The 22,542-nt window shown below is 41.1% G+C and overlaps 1 protein-coding gene across 1 annotated transcript in view; it reads left to right on the top strand.

Moving 5' to 3' along the window:
• The window catches only part of SNX24 (sorting nexin 24), a 178,379-nt gene extending 156,376 nt beyond the window's left edge, over positions 1-22,003 (top strand). The window contains exons 4-7 of the mRNA XM_070374084.1: positions 14,137-14,231; positions 15,933-15,965; positions 16,482-16,546; positions 20,806-22,003. Of these exons, the coding sequence (XP_070230185.1) occupies positions 14,137-14,231; positions 15,933-15,965; positions 16,482-16,546; positions 20,806-20,873 (261 nt within the window). The 3' untranslated portion in view covers positions 20,874-22,003. The remainder of the gene's footprint in view (positions 1-14,136; positions 14,232-15,932; positions 15,966-16,481; positions 16,547-20,805) is intronic.
• Positions 22,004-22,542: the final 539 nt, after the last annotated feature.

Below are 22,542 nucleotides of genomic sequence, written 5' to 3'. Positions count from 1 at the left end.
AGCAGGTAATGCGGCTTGCTATGCTATGCTGCCCATAGACGGCAGCCACCAGGCTCCCCCGTCCCTGGGATTCTCCAGGCAAGAACACTGGAGTGGGTTGCCATTTCCTTCTCCAATGCATGAAAGTGAAAAGTGAAAGTGAAGTCGCTCAGTCGTGTCCGACTCTTAGCGACCCCATGGATTGCAGCCTAACAGGCTCCTCCATCCATGGGATTTTCTAAGCAAGAGTACTGGAGTGGGGTGCCATTGCCTTCTCCGAATTGTGGGTTTTGTTCTCGTAATTCAAAATCATCAGGGATTGGATCTCTGGGTTTTTGGCTTTTCCATCAGGATCACAAAATAACATAAACTCAGGGACTGTACGCATGTTCCAGGCACGAGGGGAGAGGAAAGGGGTGGGAAAATGAGCAAAAAGATGAGAGACAGCAGAGCCTCAATATTCACTCTCAGGAAACATTTTGGGTCTTTTCCATTCGATGACTACCACTGACATCTTAGTGGCCAGGTCTGTGCCATGTGGCAAGGGAATCTGGGAAATACTGGGGGGAAGGGGGGCGGATGTTGTTTTTTGTTATTCTTGTTTTTTTTTTTTTTTAGCTTGGCAATTTGCCACCCCCAAAAAACAAATTGGTGTTTCATTAACAAGGATGAAGGGGAGAATGAATCTGCGTTAGGCAACTGACAGTCTGTCACAGCCTCCAGTGGCGGAAGGCAAACAGAGATTTCAAGGTTATGTGTGAAGCAGTTGTCCCTGCCATCGTTCTCTGCCTGCTTCCTGGGAAACCTTCGAGCCTATCAGAAAAAGACTGGTGTAATCTGAAAACCACCAGGAAGGGATCCATACTCATTGCTGAATGTAAATTCCTGAATGAAAGTAAAGTGAAAGTCGCACGGTCGTGTCCAACTCTTTGTGACCCCATGGACTATACAGTCCATGGGATTCTCCAGGCCAGAATACTGGAGTAGGTAACCATTCCCTTCTTCCCAATCCAGGGATCGAACCCAGGTCTCCCGCATTGCAAGCAGATTCTTTACCAGCTGAGCCACAAGGGAAGCCCATAAATTCCTGAATAGACGTGTATAGTTTAACTCCAAGTCATGGGAGGACTTGTTTCAGCATTAGATTTGGGGGGAAGGGCCAGAGTAGGTATGTTCTTTCCATGGACTCGAGCACAGGCTCCTGCTTGGACATACAATGCAATGGCTAGTAGTCATGTGTAGAGGCCCCCTCTCTCATCTTTTGTACTGTTGTGGTTTACCTTTCTCAGTATAGTCCCTTTGGGCTACTGCCCACCTGTGTATTTTATGTGAACAATTTCATTGACTGCATTCTGCACTGCTGCCAAGAGGTCAAGGGCCCCTCTCCACTTCCATTATTCTTTCCTGTAGAGACTTGTTTTTAACTATAGGCCTATGAACTGTCTCCACAAGGGCTACTTTTCATTTCTGGTACATTTCTCTGAGGACTTGCTACTGCATCCTGAAATAAGTCTGTGTCTCACTCTCTAGCTGCTTCCCACTGAGTGTTCCCACTGAATTCTATGCACTATCAACTTTCAAGTTCAGCTTCATTCAAGGTTCTTATATTCACGTAAAACATTACTTGTATAACTTCAGCATTTTAAAAGGAGAGTCAATGCAGTACTTGTAACAACTATAAGTTGTTGTCAGTTACTGTTGGCAGTCTTTCATTTAAAATTTTAAAAAGATATTTGCCCAATACGCTATATCTTACCTGTAACACAATGAGAATGTGTATACTTCAGAAGGCCTAGTTGATCTAAACTACATCTCCAGCAAAGGAGATGCAGACATAAAGAACAAACTTAGGGTCACAGTGGGAGAGGGAGAGGGTGAGATGACTTAGAGAGTAGCATTGAAACATATACATTGCTGCTGCTGCTGCTAAGTCGCTTCAGTCGTGTCCAACTCTGTGCGATCCCATAGACGGCAGCCCACCAGGCTCCCCGTCCCTGGGATTCTCCAGGCAAGAACACTGGAGTGGGTTGCCATTTCCTTCTCCAATGCATGAAAGTGAAAAGTGAAAGTGAAGTCGCTCAGTCGTGTCCGACTCTTCTCGACCCCATGGACTGCAGCCCACCAGGCTCCTCCATCCATGGGATTTTCCAGGCAAGAGTACTGGAGTGGGGTGCCATTGCCTTCTCCAAACATATACATTACCATATGTAAAATAGATAGCCAATGGGCATTTGCTGTATGACACAAGGAACGCAAAGCAGGTGCTCTGTGATAACCTCGTGGTAGGGTAGGGGTAGGGGGGAGGAGGTGGTGGGGTGGGGAGGGAGGTGGGAGTGAGGTTTAAGAGGGAGGGGACATATGTATACCTATGGCTGATTCATGCTGATGTATGGCAGAAACCATAACCATACTGTAAAATAATTACCCTCCAATTAAAAATTAAATTAAATTAAAAAAAAAAACTACACCTCTTCAAACTCAGTGCTTGAACTGTGTCACAGTATACAGTATGTGAAGAAAGAGAATACTAAATAAATCAGAGGAATAAAGCAGATAGTTGGAAGCATGTTTAAGTGACTTGAGAGAGCAAATGGTTTTCAAGCACTTTAAACACTTTAAAAACATCAATTCCTCAACATGCATAGGCTATGCTAATTGTAAATCTTTCATTAAAAACCAGTCTGTAGAGGCTCTCTCCAGGCAACATCTTGCAAGCCTAGTTCTGATTACTATTTCTTCTTTAAAGTAAAAAGACAGTGCTTCCATAAGCATATTCTATAATTTGTATTTCAGTTGGTATCATACCATATTCTTTGAATAACTAAATCAGTTTTCAGGTGCTTTGTAATATATGGTTTTATTCAAATGTATTAGTCCCCTGATCTCAGTTTTGACTTATAGGTAAGTAGCTAGCTTATAACTGCTTTTAGAATTTTTTTTCTATTGGATGATCAAGAACATGATCATCTGTGAATGTTCTCATAAATCTGACATTATCTATAATGTGTAATTGAGCCACATTGTTCTTCAGCATATAGTTAGGTAATGTAAATAGATCAAAGGTATATAAGATGTCACTTTAAAGCATTTTGCCAAGTCAAAGAAGAATTGAGTTGGTCAGAGGTTGTCAAATAGATTTTGAAATATTTCTGTCTTTGCTTTTTTTTTGTCATCAGTTTGTTTTTTTTAATATAGGACAGAAATTAACGGAGTTTATTGTTTTCCTTCTTGGAGTCCTTACATACTTGTAAGAATTAGTTGAGATCTTAAGAACTTTTAGAAAAATATTTTATTTATTTATTGGGCTGTGTTGCATCTTATTTGCAGCAAGCAAGCTCTTTGTTGCAGCACACGGGCTTCTCTAGTTGTAGGCTCTAGAGCACATGGGCTTCATTGCCCTGAGGCATAAGGAATCTTAGTTCCCCAACCAAGGACTGAACCCTTATTCCCTGCATTGGAAGCCAGATTCTTAACCACTGGACCACCAGGCAAGTCCCTACAAAAAAAAATTTTTTTTTTTCCTACAAAATTTTTAAATCCAAAGAAAGAAGTGTTATTTTAAGGGAGCTAATTTCAGTGGTTCCTTTAAATTTATTTATGGGATAAATTAAATCTATAAAAACAGTAGAAAAATATGTATTGGAAAAGATAAAGGATTCCAATAAAATTTACTAAGAAAAGAACTAAACTATGTAGCCCAATGCTGTTGTGTGTGCAGTAAATGTCAGCAAATATTTCCAGAATGAATGAATGACCCAGTGAATAGATAACATTTGTAGATCAGTAGTTTTACAGCAGGTGAGACCTGGGTTCCAATCGTGCTTGACCCCTTACCCTTTGAGAAAATATGCACAGGTGATTTTGCCTTTTCTGAGCCCCAGATTCCTCATATGTAGAATGTGGATAATGAACATATCTCATAGTACTGTGAAAATTAAGTAAGATTAAATAAGAGCCCAGCACAGACCAGGCATTAAATAAAGATTATTGTTATAAACCATATGAAAAATGCCATATGTGGTAGGTTAAAATTGTCAAAAGCTAGTATGACTCAATCATATCACAAAATGATTTTGTTATTTCACACACAATAAGTGATAACTTAGCGCAACCTAATGATATTGGGAATTTTTTTAAGGAAAGTAACACTTGAGCTGAGACTTGAAAGAGAAGTAGGAGTTGGCCTATTGAGAAGGTGGGAAGGGCATTTCTAATAATAGAGCTATCCCCTGGTAAAAGTGGAGCTTCCCTCATAGCTCAGTTGGTAAAGAATCTGCCTGCAATGCAGGAGATCCAGGTTCAATTCCTGGGTCGGGAAGATCCCCTAGAGAAGGAAATGGCAACCTGCTCAAGTATTCTTGCCTGGAAAATCCCATGGACAGAGAAGTCTGGCTGGCTATGGTCCACAGGGTTGCAAGAGTCCAACATGACTTAGTGTCTAAACCACCACCACCAGGTAAAAGTATAACCAAGTCTAAGGTGGACTATTTGAATAGTATTGTTTGGCCAGATTGGGCCTTACTGGCTTTTATAAACCCTGTGTGCACTGTAATCAGAATAATAATCTATTAACCTAGGACTATATGGCACCCCACTCCAGTACTCTTGCTTGGAAAATCCCATGGACAGAGGAGCCTGTTAGGCTGCAGTCCATGGGGTCGCTAAGAGTGGGGCACGACTGAGCGACTTCACTTTCACTTTTCACTTTCATGCATTGGAGAAGGAAATGGCAACCCACTCCAGTGTTCTTGCCTGGAGAATCCCAGGGACAGGGGAGCCTGGTGGGTTGCCGTCTATGGGGTCGCACAGAGTCGGACACAACTGAAGTGACTTAGCATAGCATAGCATATTATCCTTATCAAAAGAAAAGTTGGAGCATAATACTTCAATATATGCATATTTAGTAATGTTTTTTACATGTACTGCTATAAATCCATTAAAAATTAGAAGAGATATTTCTTTTTCATTATTATTTTCAATCTTTTAAATATATTTTAAATCTTTTTTTAATATTTGTTTTTCTGAATCACAATTAATTATCTTGCTCAACTCCCCACATGTTCTGTAACCCACTTTGGAGACCACTGGCCTATGAAAATCCATTGAATGTGAACAAAAGTTTACCTCCTGCTTCCCAACCATGTTTTGTGAGAGTTTAGGGTTTGTATTTTCTGCATCTGCATGATCTCATGACTCCAACCTGGAAAAGTAACATTTTCTCCCTGACTATATCTGTCGGGGATGTGTTTCCTCAGAGCAGAAGCAAAACCACTCAGGGAATGCATACCTTGCACCTGGTCTAGCCTTTCCCACAGATAAAGCCCTGCAGAAGATGAGGTCATGAACCAAAACTGCAAAACAGAAGAAATGAACAGACACAAAAACAGGACTAAATCCCAAGAAGCTCAAGTACAAGCATGATTGAATGGAAAGCCCAAATTAAAATGTCTAAAATAGTTGAAGGCATAAGAAAAGATCATGAACCTATGAATAGCAAAACAGGCAGGACTGAAAAGGAACCAAATATGAAATGAAAAATCTGGTCATCAAAATTAACTCTGTGGATTAAGAGGCCATTTGTGCTCATGCTTAATTACTCAGTCATGTCCAACTCTGAGACGCTATGGACTGTAGCCTGCCAGGCTCCTCTGTCCATGGGATTTTTTAGGCAAAAGAGAGGCCATGATGCATGATCACTGGATCTGAGGAATGCCATTGCTGTTCCAGTTGTAGTCAAAACATAAATCATCTTTCACATGACGCAGAAGCCCCAACCCACCTTTATAGTTCAGGCTCTCCTATGTTATTGCTCAGCTTTATTTTCCTCAGGCACAACCTCACTGACCTTTCTGTTTTCCTAATGCCATGCTTCCACCTTCCACAAGCCTTTGAACACACTGTGTTTTGAACAGTATGCTGTGCTTTGCATCTGAAATATCCCACTCCCTTTATTCTGTTAGCTCATTCAACCCTCAGCTCAAGGGTCACTCTCCCAGGGAAGCTTTGTTAATACTTCACAGGTTAATGGGGGCTTCCCTAGTAGCTCAGCTGGTAAAGAATCCACCTGCAATGCAAGAGACCACAGTTCAATCCCTGGTTGGGAAGATTCCCTGGAGAAGGAATAGACTACCCACTCCAGTATTCTTGGGCTCGTCTGGTGGCTCAGCTGGTAAAGAATCCACCTGCAATGCAGGAGACCCTGATTCGATTCCTGGGTTGAGAAGATCCCCTGAAGAAGGGATAGGTTACCCACTCAAGTGTTCTTGGACTTCCAATGTGACTCAGCTGGTAAAGAGTCTTCCCGCAATGCAGGAGACCTGGGTTCGATCCCTGGGTCAGGAAGATCTCCTGGAGAAGGGAAAAGCTATCCACTCCAGTGTTATGGCCTGGAGAATTTCATGGACTGTATAATCCATGGGGTGGTAAAGAGTCAGATATGGCTGAGCATACATATACATAAATAGGGTGATTTGTTACTAATGCTTAGAGAAACAGATTCCTTCCCTTCAAGGTACTTATTTCAGTTTGTAATCTCATATCCATCCCTGTGATTATTTGAACACTATCCATCTTCCCCACTAGACTGTAAGTCCTGGGAAAACAAGATCATGTTTGTTTGGTTACCCATTATGCCAGGGATTGTACTTAATGCCTGGTAAATAAATATCTTTTTTTATGAATAGATAGTCTAGAAACATAAGAGACTTAAAATTTGATATTAGAATAGCTCAAAAGGTGGTTGTTTTCCAGTTTCTATTGTTCCCTGGTTTTCTTTTTATCCGTATTATCAGAAATTAGATTTCTTCTGTCAGATATTCCTGAGGCCAAATCGCATTGTTTCCTTACACAGATTCTTTACCATTTTAAACAGACCCTTGTTAGAAGTCTTCAGCTTTTCATGCAGGTCCTCAGATTTCTTGTAAGATAGTCTATAAAGCCCTGTGAAACGATAGCAGATGTCTGTTTGAATCTCTGAATAGTGCAGTTTCCACCAGAACCAGAGCAGACTCATCCTAGGAAGGCTGGCACACAGAGAAGGGTGTGTGCTGAAGCGGGTGCCTCCGAAGCACATCTGATTTTTATTTTTCAGATGATCATGAGCCTTCTTAGATCTGTTTACTGGCTGACTTTTTAAAAATAATGTGTCTTCAGTAACCTTCCTGTGGTTCATTTTGTGAAATCGTGAGCGAGTGCTGGGGAGGAGGTACATGGAGGACTGAGGACCGCAGAGCCTCTTTGAGCTGGTAGGTTTGGTTCCCAAAGGACAGAACACTGAAGCCCACTCACTGCAGTGAAAAGGTATTGATTTTTCTCCCTCCCTGTTCTCAGCTGCACCTCTGAAGTCAGTATGGTGTGCAGTATCTTTCCTGGTAAAGAGAGGAAAAACTGTCACGAACTTGGTCACCCCAATCGGACATTTCAAACCAAACGAGATGCAGTAGGAAAAGAGCTTTCCAAGCTCTTGGAAACCTCCCGGCTTAATTCAGTACCCTGACTTTTGTGACCAGGAGGTTCCTTCCAGTTCATAACAAACCTTGATAGACAATGGGAAGAAATGTGGTGGGTTTTTTTTTTTTCCTTTGATGTTTCGAAAAGAGAATAAAAGGATCAAATCAGTGAAAACAATATAGCTTTGTGCAGTGATCTTGGAAGGTTAGCACAGTGGTCTTGTCCAAGTTTTCAACAAGATTCTCCGTTCCTGTTATAATTGGCTGCTGGCTAGGTTTGGACCTAACTAGAATGCCAGCGTTCGATTTCACTGTGTCCTCGGTGGAGATATGTCACCGTTTATGCTCGCCTTAGTGACAATTTTCTAAAATGGAAACTCGTGGGAAATCATTATAGTGTTTATACGTCTCCCTTGTCGGACAGCATTATCCTGTGATATTTTACCAGTGTTTTCCACTGCATGATGGCATCTAGTGAAGGTTAAGGCAGCACGGGTCCCTCTGTAATTTTGTGACTGCATTTTACTTACCGAAGAAGAAAAGATAACTGACAATTAAGTGTTTGGGATGTCACAGAAAGAACATGTGCAACTAATCAATGCTATCCTTTGGGAACACGATTTTATAAAGCTGATAAGGTAGAAAAATCGGGATTTTGTGATTTGTGTTACATGATGATAATTGCACCTTTTCGATAAAAGAGACATTTCTCCTGGAGTAAACACTTAGCTGGCGGAGGATGCTGGTACCAATGCTATTGTTTTTCTGCCCCCTTTAGGCAATTTTTGGGTAAATATTTTCATAGAGACTTTTTTTCCCCATTCTTCTTTTAGAGTGATATTTTGGTCTATAATAAGGAAGGTCATTTATTCTTCTGTGACTGAGTAACATGGTTGTAAAGAATGACTATTTTTTTGCTTCTTACAAGGTACACCCAATCGCCTGTGTTCATGTTTATCAGAGTTGGATATCGTCTTAGCAAAGTCTGATGATCTATCACACACTTGTTAAAATTCTTTGATTTAGCCCCATTTCCTTTGTGCATCTTAATAACAACCTGTTTTTTAATGTACTTCCTTAGTGGCAAATTGCATGGAACTTTCTTTACTGTGGCTTTTCAGTTAATTTGGTAGCATCTCCAGTCTGCATGTGTATGAAAGAGTAAGTAACAGACATTCAGAACCCAGATATTTAGAAGCTCTTAGGAGCCCACTCTTCCCATATGCGCACCGCTTCTCCTAGTTTTATGGCCCAGGTTTCAGCTAGAGAGAGATTCCTTCTCTGCTGGTTTAGACAGTAGTTCTTCTTGTTCTAGCAGCTTTGGAAACTGCCGCCCTCCTTAAATGGTTAACCTGAAGGCCACATTACCTCCTTGGTCCTCCACCACCCCCTTCCGTGCTTGGTGGGTAACCTCTTCATATGGAAACCATTCTGAATCTTTTAGTCATTTTCACTGCTTGCCTCTAGCTTGACTGAGTTTATTTTTATTTCTCTTTCCTTGGGGGTTAAATAGTGTTGCATTCAGTGGAGTGAGAGGGCTGCTCAGCTCTTTTTAGATCTTTGTGGAAATAGCACTTTCTTGCTGACCCGCCACTTGCAGCCAGCAGGGCTTTTGACCTACTATCCAGCTTGCATCTGGGTGCTTCATTCTGCCTCTTACAGTAGTTGACTTGGTACTTTAACCTGTACATTTTAACGGGATTATTTCTAACTTTTTCTCCAATGTGTTACTTTCATTTTGAATTCTGATGTTTTACTGCCTAAATTAGCTACCAAACCATGCCACCCTCCTTAACAAAATGATTGCTGCTGCTGCTAAGTTGCTTTAGTCGTGTCCGACTCTATGCAACCCCAGAGACAGCAGCCCACCAGGCTCCCCTGTCCCTGGGATTCTCCAGGCAGGAACACTGGAGCAGGTTGCCATTTCCTTCTCCAATGCATGAAAGTGAAAAGTGAAAGGGAAATCACTCAGTCATGTCCGACTTCTAGTGACCCCATGGACTGCAGCCACCAGGCTCCTCCATCCATGGGATTTTCCAGGCAAGAGTACTAGAGTGGGTTGCCATGGCCTTCTCTGATTGCCATTGCCTTCTCCGATTCTGCCTTTGTTAGATTAACTAACAAAATGGTTAGTTAATCTAACTCACCATCTCAACTTGCATCTGGTGTCAGGACTCTACCATCAGAGTTATTAATCAGTTAGAAAGCACTCAGCCTGGGACCCAATACTGCCCAGCAATTCAAACTCCCCCTCTCATAACAGGTGTGGCGTACTATCATATACTCTGCAGAAATAGAGTTTAAATCTTACTTTCCCTCCTTTTTGGCTAATTTAGGAAACCTTCAGCACCATGGCTTGTTGCATTCTAGAGTTATATACAGAAGACGTAGATGCCATAAATATGAACTGCTTTCTAAATCCAGCACAGCGATAGATTTTGGTCTTTCAGAAAAACATCCTTCACCGGGGTTGCCTCACGGCCAGACCCACAGCCTAGAGCTGAAAGCACTCATGAATTCTAATAGCAAGGCAGCACACACTCCAGCGGGGTTCTAATTGACAAAGAGGTGGAAAACTGAAACAAGAAGGCGAGCGTGTCCTTCGGCGGGCTGGCCTTCGGCGCAGGCTCAGCAGTGCTTCAGGCTCCAGGCCAAATGAAGAGTGCCCAGCAGTGCTCCTCCACACCCGAGCTGAGAGGAGGCACCCTTGGCGCGGCTGTCAGAGGGCTGTTGGACCCCCTACCACTGGCAGCACAATTATATATGTGTGCGTACGTTTCAGCAAGCAGGATTCTCAGCTTTCATCATTTTCAAGGGGATCCACGAATCGCAGAGGACTAAGAAGTTTTGCTAAATAGACAATAACCCAAACCTCCAAAACCATTCAAATAGATTGTTGAGAATTGATACAGCAAAAAAAATTCAAAGAAAACAGAATTAACATTTATCAAATGCTAATTATGCCAGAGACTCTTAGAGACATCACCTAATCCTTACAATGACCTTTAGGGTAGGCAGAGGAGATGCTCAAACCTAGGTCTTGGTCTAAATATACATATTCCAACTACACAACTTACCTCTATAAAGAATGAAAATGACTAACCATTGAAGATCAATCAAAAATAAAGATAAGCAAGCTAAAACAACAGGGAAATGTGATTTGATATTTAAAATGTAGTTTATATATTATATATATAATAGAAAGTGAAAGTGAAGTCACTCAGTTGTGTCTGACTCTTTGCAATCCCATGGACTGTAGCCCACCAAGCTCCTCCATCCATGGGATATATATATATTAGTTAAGAGCTTATCTGGTGAACTGTTTGATGATTTAGACCAGACTGGGGTCCCAAGCATGTGGAATGGCCTAGGATCCAGCATCAGGAAGGAGTGGGTTTTTTTTTTATATAATATATACTTTTAGTAAGAGCTTACCTAGTGAATTGTTCTGGTGATCTAGACCAGACTGGGGTCCCAAGCATGTGGAATGGCCCAGGATGCAAAATCAAGAAGGAGTGATTCTTCTTGAGCAGCAGCTTTTTGAGAAACTGAGGAATATTTAAATGAAATAGGTCATGAGGCCCTTCTTCACTGATGGGTCTCTCATGGAATGAAGTCATGTGTTTCTGAGCCATAAGATTTGGTTGAGCTCAGCTGCTCTTCTGCATCTCTGTACTAACTGATGACAGTCGTTTCACTTATACATATTTTATTAAATTAGTTCTACTCTATTCTATCTTTGGACTTAACTATTGTTTTCTTACAAGACTTAGCAGAGTTTAGGGAATACTCCCTCCACATAACTGAATGCTTAACTAACTGCCCAGTGCTGCTTTCTTAAAACTGTAAATCCTGAAATCCACATTGGTCATTGTTTTATGGAAAACTTTATTTGAGGCTATTCAGCTTCCCTGGTGGCTCAGATGATAAAGAATTTGCCTGCAATGTGGGAGACCTGGGTTTGATCCCTGGGTCAGGAAGATCCCCTGGAGGAGGGCATGGCAACCCACTCCAGTATTCTTGCCTGGAGAATCCAATGGACAGAGAAGTGTGGTGGGCTACAGTCCATGGCATAGCAAAGAGTCAGACTCAACTGAACGACTAAGCACAGCACAGTGAACATTTAAATAAAATGCTCACAAATTTCTAAAGTCTTCTCTTTTCTTTTTACCCCAGTATATCTGACCTAAAACTGTGTGACCATCTATTTGGAGTACTCTGTTCAGGGAGGGTGAGCAGGATTAATTCCTGTCTTGGTGTTGCAGTGTAAACAGCTTTTTGCCTGTCTTTTGTCATTAATGATCATGCTGTAGATGTACCCAGTGCATTGTAAGCCAATCTGTCAAGGCAAATAAACAATTCACCTTGTTAAAATTCCCTAAATCTTGCATTAATAAAATGAAAGTAACCCCCTGAACACTCAGGAGATGTCTTCCTGCATACTACAGTGATGGATGACGTGTCTAAAGATCCTGGAAATTAAGTAGTTCAGGTCATTAAAAGTGTCCCACACTTGTTATTGATTTAATTTATTTTAAAAGGTGGGGGTGGAGATAAGAAGGGTTACCCACTCCCCTGTTGTGTGTGTGTGTTTTTTTAATCTGAAAGCTACCACTTGTTCACATAATTAAAACTATCACCAAGGTGAACAGCTCTGTGTTTGTTACAACATGAAGCTTTATTATTCAAATAAGTATATCATCTTCTTAAACAAATATCTACAAACAAGTAGATAATCATTGCATCTTGTATTATGGCAGAAATTCCTTAGAACCACACATGTATCATGATTCCTGAAATCTTTTATTTCTGGGCACTGAAATAATGACCTTCTGAGTACCCCCCAAAATGTCCTCAGTTAGATAAACATTTAGATGGAGGTCAAATGAATTGAAGGAAACTAACGGAAATAGTAATAGAAGTATGCCTCTGAATAAAGGACCTGTTTTTTTTCTCTCCATTTTGTCAATTTTTCATTTTTCTACTTTATAATCAAGAAAAGAGTAAACATTTGAGAAAGATGAATGGATGGATGAGCGGGTGGGGAAATGGATGGATGCAAAAGTATTCAGAGGATGCAGACCCTGTGTCACTATATTCTAAGGCAAGATTAAGTCATGTGTGTTTGTGTTTACTTGTTTATCACCAATTTTCTACACCAGTCCACACTCCACTGGACACATAATATTCATTGTCATATCCCAGTGCCTAACATAATAGGTGCTCAGTAAATATTTGTTTAATGAATAAAGTATCAGAAAAGGCAATGGCACCCCACTCCAGTACTCTTGCCTGGAAAATCCCATGGATGGAGGAGCCTGGTAGGCTGTAGTCCATGGGGTCGCTAAGAGTCAGACACGACTGAGCGACTTCACTTTCACTTTTCACTCTCATGCATTGGAGAAGGAAATGGCAACCCACTCCAGTGTTCTTGCCTGGAGAATCCCAGGGACGGGGGAGCCTGGTGGGCTGCCGTCCATGGGGTCACACAGAGTTGGACACGACTGAAGTGACTTAGCAGCAACAGCAGCAGAACTGGGTAACAGAATTCCAAAACATGGTGAGAAATGGGGCAGCTCCAGATTTAAATCATAACTAAAAACAATACATTATGTAGAATTATGTGTATACAAGATACATGCAGTTTGGTCTTTTGTCATTTGTTATATACGTTTTGCATCACCTTGCGTAGCTATTCCTGATCAGCTGTGTGATGACATTTCACCATCAATTCTCATTGTTTTTTAAATAGTGTATGTATTAGGGTAAAAAAAAAGCCATGGTAAAAATGACCCTTAAAATAGTTATATTAATTTTAGAAATGATTGCACAATGTATGATGCTTTTCCCATGGTCTTCGTTTTTTTTTAAAAAAAGCAGGGGAGGGAGGTGCAATCATTTCTCTGGCAGACCCTTTCAAAAATAAATATATATGAAAATGCACTCTTACAGTTCTCTATTCGATCCCTCCTGGAAATTGCATAATTTGGGTATCTGAGAACTGACATAGTTATGCCATTATGGCAGCTATTTAGCAGAGCTCCCTAAATGGAAGAACTCTATAGATTTTTTTTTTCAGTATATACACTGATTTACACTTAGTGGTAAAATTGTTACTGACCCTTTAAGTGGAGCTGTCCAAATAGCAATAAATGTCAGTTGATCCTGTTGCTGAAATAGGTAATAGCTAAAAGATCTTGACTAAATCTTCTAGTTAAAAAAAACATGTATAACATTTCCTGAACAATTGTGGCCTCTTATAGATACATACACACACACACACACACACACATACACACACAGTCAAACCGTTTCATCACTAAATAAAGAAGACTTGATGAAACTGTCTTTGCAGTATTGTTGGTGTTCCCAGGTTTTGAAGTACTCTGGATTAGAACCTCCTTGAAGGCAGGGAACTGTGTCTACCTGGTACCCAGCTGTCTTGCCCCCTAGTCAGCATCTAAAGTATAGAAAATGCTCTGTAAATGCTGGTTAAGTGAAGGAATAGATAAAATGGAGCATTTGCTGACACCGAATAGCATGTGTATTGGCCTGAATTCTTGGTGGGTGAAATAGGCACCACTCTCATTTCACTTTTGAGTAATAATGCTGGTAAGAACTTTGATGGGTGGTTATGACTTTTCAGAATAGTGTATTTGATTGATTGTCTAGCAAACTTCACTTTCTTAATTGTTTTCTACTTTCACAGGCTGTCATTCTGGAAAATGAAGAACTTCCCAAGCTGTTTCTTGATTTCCTAAATGTGCGACATTTGCCCTCTCTACCAAAGACAGAGAGTTATGGGTAAGAGTTGTTGTTTACCTATTGGACATTAAGTTACTTTGCAAACACTTATTGGCCTAACAAATAACCCTAATGATGCCAGAAGGGCCAGCCTGGGCACACCCATTCTTCTGGCTTGGGACAGCACTCGCTCGCCCCCTACTCGTAGTCAAAGGAATTGCTCTTGAGTCCTCATCTCCATATTGTGGCCAAAGGACCAACTAACTCGGGTTTGGACTTGAGGAATTGACTTTTTAAATTATTCTGTTACATGGAATGATGTTACATGGTGGGAATTATGGCTCTCAATAGCCTGTTCAAGAACTGATATGTTTATTTGTGGGCTTCCCCGGTGGCTCAGCTGGTAAAGAATCTGCCTGCAATACAGGAGACCCTAGCTTGAGTCTGGGGTCGGGAAGAAGGGATAGGCTACCCACTCCTGTATTTTTGGACTTCCCTGGTGGCCCGGATGATAAATCCGCCTGAAATGCGGGAGACCTGGGTTCGATCCTTGGGTTGGGAAGATCCCCTGAAGGAGGGCATGGCAACCCACTCCAGTATTCTTGCCTGGAGAATCCCCATGGACAGGAGCCCGGTGGGCTATGGTCCATGGGGTCACAAAGAGTCGGACATGACTGAGCAACTAAGCACAGCACATGTTTATTTGTGGATACCTGGGCAAAGTCTATATCCCCTTGACACATTTATTCATGTAAGTTTAAAGCTATAAATGATCTTAAAAATGATTTTACCCAACTCCCTTCATTTTATAGTTGAGCAAACTGAGCCACAGGAATAAAGTGCCTTTCCCCAAATCTCCTGCCTTGTAGCTGGCAGAGCCCAGGCCTCTGGCATAAACTCTTTCCCTGCCTCCCCACTGCCTCCCTCAAGAACTTCTGAATGCAGAGCTGCATATCCTAATCTCTCTCTACCAAGAAACCAGACATTTGATATTATCAACAGTCAAGAAAAGTTCTTCCAAAGAGTTAACTCTAAACCAAGCCACTCACTCAGCTCTGGGCACCTGTGATGATCTGACCTCCAAAGGCCATCAGCAACACCCCTGACATATTAGATCTATTCATTCGGAACTCCATCGTCACAGACTCTCTGCAGATCCAAGTTGGGGAGAGTGTTGGAGCCATTTTCTTGCTGTCTCCAGACCTGCCTGAAGGACCCACACTAGCTACAAGATGTTTAAGCTAACCCCACCCAAAGGCATGTTAAACCCCAGCCATCTGCTGTTTGAGAAGCCACTGAGACTTGTCACAGCTCCCTCACTGGCGGCATTCACTCAGGGCCACTTTTCAGTCACCTCAGAACAAGAACCATATACCCCACTCACCAAATCACGTACATGGCTGGTGTATTCCTGTTTCAGCTTGGTGCATTTGCTGGGAAGTTGGGCTTCATATGTGGTTATGTATTTTTAAGAAGTAGTAGGAATGAAGTGAGTGAAGTCTTTTCTCCATTATATAAGTCCAAAAGCAAAACTGTAGGATTTTTGAGTGATCTTCTTCAGGAAAACTGAAATATAAGAATATTATCATCTTAGGATTCCTTAGGAGGAGGCATCAGCCATGCTGTGACTCTGTGAAAATACCAGTCTCTTTCTCAACATGTCTGCCAATTTAGAGCTCTAAGAATACTAGCTGTATCTTCCTTTGTTAGCATAAGCACTGACCCAGCTTTTATTGTCTTTTTCTTTTCAAAAAAATTTAGATCTTTTGATGAGACAGAATCTGAAGAGTCAAGGTAAGAACAAATACCAATCAGGAGTTATACAAACCGAGAAGAGGACTGTGGTTTTATTAAGTGTTTCATTATCATCATCTAATTGTTTCAAGTCAAGATTTTCTTTAAAATCTTTGGTAGAAAATTCGTTTTAAAATGACAGATCTTTGATGGGAAGTTACAGAAGTAGCCAGTTCTATTTAAGGGTGGAGGAATAAAACCCTACGTTGTTTCATACATGAAATAAGAATACTATTTCATCAATAGTCGTACTACAAGATTTCAAAAAATACAACACTTTGCATCAGTGATTTATTGTATATCTGCTTCCGATTCCACAAAGACATGAATGGAAGATGAGCGTGCTGCTGGTGATTTGCTCCTCCAGCTCTGCTTGCTATTATTCACCCACACCGTTAGATACATGAACCTTGAGATGTCCCCGCACAGCAGTTTGATCCCCTCAAAGCTAGTTTGTAGTGTTTTCTGTTTACCGTCGTCCCCTGATGCTGACATGCCTGTTCTTGACCTTTCCAGCAAACTGTCCCACCAGCCGGTGCTGCTGTTCCTCAGGGATCCATACGTCTTGCCTGCAGCCAGCGGTAATCAAACCTGTCATCTGCTAACAGCTCTTTACTGATCTGACCCTGCACCACATAAACCACGTTTTTAATACAGGTCTAACAGAGTGACATTGGTCCAGGGCTTAATAATCTGCCAATAAACCAGTGCTCTTGGTGTAAGAGACATTCAGAATTTTAATTGGGGCAGGCCTTTCAGGAGGAAATGTAATTTTTCTTCCTCTCTCTCCAGGCTGTTTTGAATTAGAGTGATAAGGAGGTAAAGGTATTAATTTGCGGGGTGGTGGTATTTTAGACTATGCCAGTTTTTATCCAGATGCCAGGTAGGGTTTGAATCCAAGGCCCTGGTCCTTTTTTTTTTCAATGCTTCTTTCCCAAAGCTGTGTATATATATACATTGCATGTGTCTCCCTTTCCATTTAGATTACAGCATCTTTGACAGTCAAATAAAAAGGTTGTACGTTTAAGTATATGGGATTAATTTAAGTGTAATGTCGTATTTTAGCCCAAGTCCTTTTTTTGTGCCAAGAAATTTAAATTATTCAGAGTCCCTCTCAAAGTGTTCCGATATTCAACTCTTTGTGAGTATATTCTCAGACATTGTCTCATTTAATTTCCTTAACCACCTTAGGAAATTGGCAGGGCAGTTATCATCGTTGGATCTTGAGAAAAGTGGATCTCAGGGAGGTCCCTGACTTGCCTGGTTTCACAGGTCTGGAGCATGGATCTCTTTTTGCCTAATCTCTCCTTCTGTGCTCTCTGCGTATAGTGGATTTGCAGCCTTTGTTTCTGCGAGTAACTAAATAGCATAGCAGCTAAATAGCAATAAATAGATTATCTGTGGACACCTTCCCTACATTCTAGCAATAAGACCTTATCCCCAGCAAGAGAGAAGGGACTGTTTTCTTGTGCTCAAGTCAACCACTTGCTGTCCATTTAAAGAAGCCTGGCTCAGACACAGCCCCACTCTGTGGAGGACCTTTCTAGAAGAAAGCTGCCTTTTGTCGTGCAACAGTATACACATATGGTCTTGTAATAGTATTTTCCCTATAAAATTCTTTCAGTGAGGAATAATTACCTTTCTTTAGCATTTACTTCTAATGTGCACCAAATATGCCTGGTGTGTTAGGTTGATATTATATTAACAAGATGTTACATTTAACAAATATCTATGTAGCCTAGTCTAGAGTACATGGGCAGTGATTTATAAAGTAGTCTTTCTGCTTTTAATAATGGTTCCACAAGCACTCTCCCCAGGTATTGTTTCTGCTCAGATATTTTGTGCCTTGGACTGAAATTCCTAGAAAAGTGTCGAGAGTAGAGTGATCATCGTGGATTAGTAGCCAGTTTGCTATCTAGAAGAGGGAAGATATTTTGTGGTCTTTGAACTCTATTCATCCAGGTTGTTAAGTAGCATGTGCTATGCACTTGGCTTGACCATGAAGAATGGCAGAACTTTCTGGGAAGGAGTATCAGGGGCAAAAGTCCGAAGCTGGAAAGAGTAATAAAGTATGGATCATTGGTAGAATGTTGATGTAGTGGAGTGACTTGCACCAAAGGGGAATTCCTGCTTGAGAGTAAGTGAAAATCATGAATTTGATGTAAGGAATGGAACCAGGTGTGAGAGAGCCAGTCACTAAATCTCCTTTCATGGAACTTTGGCTGGACCCATGTCATACATCAGATTCCTATTGTCTTAGAGGTATTATACCAGTGATGCATTCTTGCAGTTCTTTAGCATTTAATTTAAAGATAAATTTTACTTGTGTCACATATTCACATTGTATGGCTTTAAAACAAAATGTTGAGGTTACTTTTCCAGAGGATGCAGAATCTGGAAATACTTTCACACAGACACTGAGACCCATAAAGTCAGAGGAGTGTCTGTCTTTAAAATTTTGGCAGTTAAGCACTGTCCTCTTCTAAAATGCTAAAAATAAAGCATTATTCTCTTAGCATGTGATTTTTGGCCTTTGTTTAGGTTTTTCTGGGGAATTCCTAATAACTCTTGCCCAGGTCCCCAGGGCCAGCTGTGTGACTACTCTCTGTGGGCTTTCTCAGCCCTCCTCTTCCTTGACCTCTTGGCTTTAGCCACTGGTGACCACGTTCCCTGTCTTCAAACACCACCTCCCCTTGGCTTTCCCACATTTCTGCTCTTCTTCCTGGTTCTGGCCCCTCTCCTGAAGGCTCTCCTAGACTCTCTGTTCTACTTTTACTTTCTTTGGAACAATCTCCTCCTTGCTGTGGCCTTGATGACCTTGAGTGTACAGTTGAGTCACAGTATTATTTTTCCATCTGAACCCTCTCTGTGAGCCCCAGACTCGTGCCATGGTTGACATGGCCCTCCATGGGCTGGCCCTGGCTCATGTTTCTGCTGGGACGCCCTCACACACTGATCCAGCCACACTACAGTTCTTCCTGGGTCCCAGATGTAGTGAACTCTCCCCTCAGGGTGCTTGCCATTTCTTCTTTCTCGAACCCTCTTCTCATTCTCACACATTGTTGGCCTTCTCCTCTTTCAGGTCCAACTTCAGGGAACCTTTGCTGATTCTCCTTTTGAGTAACCTCCAAGGGCCCCTCCACCCTGTTCACTATTTTTTTTTATAAGCTTCACAATAAATGTTTCTAAAAATAAATGAAAACCAACAAAATAACAACAAAATCTACCCTAAATCACATTCCTTCTCATCACCTCTCAGAAGCAAAGGCAAGGGCAGTTTTCTGAGTAACTCAAGCGGTCATGGAGTAATTAATTGCTTGTGTATTAGAGATATTTCTAAACACATTTTGTTTGTTTATTCACTTATCTCCCTGACTAACATGTAAGTTCCAGTGCTTCCATGGCAAGCACTGTTATTTGTAAACCCAGTAATTAGGCAGTGCCTGGTATGTCATAATAGCTGGGACAGAGGATCAGATGGTTGGATGGCATCACTGACTCAATGGACATGGGTTTGGGTGGACTCTGGGAGTTGGTGATGGACAGGGAGGCCTGGCATGCTGTGGTTCTTGGGGTCGCAAAGAGTCAGACACAACTGAGTGACTGAACTGAACTGAACCCTGTGCCAAGTTCAGGTCCAAGCACTTTGTTTCATTCACCGATTTTTACAATGACCTATTCGGTAGGTACTGTTGTGAAATCCTTCACTAATCCCATCAAATCCATTGCCACCTTACTCCTGACTGCTGTCTGAATGTCAACCACAGACAACTTTTCAAAACGATTAATTTCTGTCTCACTTTGTTTAACGTCCCTCCACAGCTTCTCCTTGTTTTTCAGATGAAGCCAGATTTCCTGTCCCTTCCTAGCAGGCTTGAATTGTCCCCCTGCCCTCACTGAGGCCACTCCTCTTGCTACCTTAGCCTCCATGCAGGTCTCTGAACACTCCACAGGGCACCCACCTGCCTCAGACTTCACAGCCGGTCAGCTCCCTCTCCCAAGCTCTCTCCTCTAAGAGCCTCTCTGTTCCCCTGATGAGGTCCAATGCCCTTGTAAGTGGTTTTATGTAGTGGGTCCTCTGTACAGGTTAAATTAAAGGTGAACATACTTAGGGATCTCTTGCTTTCCTCATATAATAACTACATTTATGTAAATCCTGGGTATAATTATGTATAGATGTGATAGATTGGTTCCCTGTTCAATTTATCCATTCATGTCTTACTCTGATAACTAAAATGTGATACAACAGAAACTACACCTCTGAATTTTCTTTGTGTCTCCTATAAAAAAGGAGCTGATTTTTCAAGTTTGACAAAGGGAGCCTTTTGTCAGAGATTGGCCCTTTTACATTAGGAAGACAGGCTCCCGTCCTCCTGCTCTCTAGAAACTAGCGTAATAGAACAAGCAGATCCCAGACACCTTGGGCTAAACGCAGCTGTAAACCACAATGGAAAAACTGCCGCAAAGTATTCCCAGTAGAAATCTTAGAATTCCTTCAAGTATATTGAGATTTTGTTAGAAATTGAATTGCCAGTGTAATCTATCTTCCTTGTGAGAAAACATTCAGATAAAGAGCTGGGGCCTGGCAGCATTAACCATTAGAACATCCCTTAAATCAATAAGCTACAAATCTGGCCTCACATTCCTGCAACTCGCAGTGGTACCCTTAAGTGACTCGAGGCCAAAACAGCATGTCTGATGTCACATCTGAAACGAGGGCGAACTGTATGGCGATACACACCCGTAAGTTATGCCTAGGCCTTACCTTGTTGTGTTCTGCAAAATGCACGTATGTTTCATTGATGTGCATAAGAAAAGCAGTTTTCCTTTTGTTTTTCAGATTTTCCAAATGTGGTTATTGAAGGAGTTCTCCATGGGATATTTTACCCTCATCTACAGCCCAGGTAGAAATCCTCCATGGCTAGAAGAAGCTGAAGCAGGTTTCGAAGTCATAGTCAAGGAAATCGATACCTACCAAATTAACCTAAACTCTATGACATAACGGCTCTCTCGCTAGTGGTAAAATTCACAGTCCCAGCTTAATTCAGAGCAGGGACATTTCCATTAGAATGGTGCTTTTAAAAATAGAAACCGAATTGGGGCAGCGCTCAGGTTAAGGCCAAGTGTTTAAGAAGTAGAATGTAGCTGCCAATTTAGAAACCCCGGGAAAAGAAGACTAAAGAGGATCTTTGGGACCTCCAAGTGTAGCAAAACAGTTCCTCTCCACTTCAATCACACCATTTGCTAATTGAAAATCTTACCCTGAATCATTGTGAGACTGATCAGCTTTGGTAGCTTTTTTGGTTCAGATTCTATGACACACTAATCTTTTCATCGTGAGATTTTTTCCTCAGCCAGTGATAGATAACATTCTGAAATGCTGGCACCAGGAGAGCGTTACAGAAACACACTGCTAAATGTGAGGAAGGAACTAAACTGGAAATGAAATTATACTGACCATACTAGGGCATTTTAAAAATCATGGCATTTTAATTTGCATTACAGTGGAGTTGCATCATTTGCAGGGATTCGCTTCTAATGTCAGCACATAAGATAGAATGGGGGTCTCAAGATTATCCTTGAAAGCCCTTTAGAATGGTGCCATATTGGAAATCTCCATCCACCACAACCAGTTTTTTCTCCAGTGTTGGAAGAGACAACTGTTGAAGATAACGGTTGAAGACCAATTAAAGTTGTTGGTGTTTGTTCAGGCACTGTTTTGTAGAAGAAACACATGCCTTTAAACACTAGAATTATACTTAGCCTTGCAAGATGCTTGCCCTATAAAAGATAAATGTGAACGGACAGTGACTGCGGGAACACCAGATTGACAACACTCATCTTGGTTTACTCAAGGGCATCCATTCATTGAATAGGTGGTATAGTTGCCAGATTGATCGTTATTTTCCTTATTGCTTATCATTTCCTTTTCCCTGACCTCATATTTTGTATTAATACAAATTAAATGAGTTTATGATGCACCTCCACTGTACATCTTAAAGACATTCAGATTTTGTCTAATAAAGGATAAAGGCATATATGCAGCCTGTATATGTGTGCTGTATTTGGGCATTTCCTTGAAAACTAATTAATAGCCTATTTATGATTATTAGCTTAATAAGCTTCTGTGTAGGAGAAAAATATTTAAATTCAAAACTAATAAGTAAATCATGGTTTTTGACTAAGCTCTAAACATACAGGTTTAAAGCTTGCTGCAAATTCTTGATGATGTATTTATGCTAGATGTGTGACAACATGGGAAAGAAAGTAAGAACTGAATAATCAAGTGTCATCAACCAAAAATGACTGAAGAGTCAAGTGTTGGAGATAGTTTTTAAATGTTTTTGTTATTAGCTATTTTGAGTTAAATAAAAATGAAGAACCCAAAGTATTTGAATATGTCTTCTACTGGTAGGATCTTATAATGGAGACACAAGCTGTGTCTTTTCTTTTTTCACACATGCACACACACACACTTCTCCCATAGTCACATAAACATTTATTTCTAATCCAACAAGGTAAAAGTTAAATTACCTCACCTATTAAGCCAGTAGATATGCATTAAATAATTTATTTG

Source organism: Bos mutus, chromosome 7, assembly GCF_027580195.1.
Source record: "Bos mutus isolate GX-2022 chromosome 7, NWIPB_WYAK_1.1, whole genome shotgun sequence".
Lineage (NCBI taxonomy): Eukaryota > Metazoa > Chordata > Mammalia > Artiodactyla > Bovidae > Bos > Bos mutus.
Note: the sequence above shows the minus strand (reverse complement) of the source record. Positions and strands in the feature narration are given on the sequence as shown.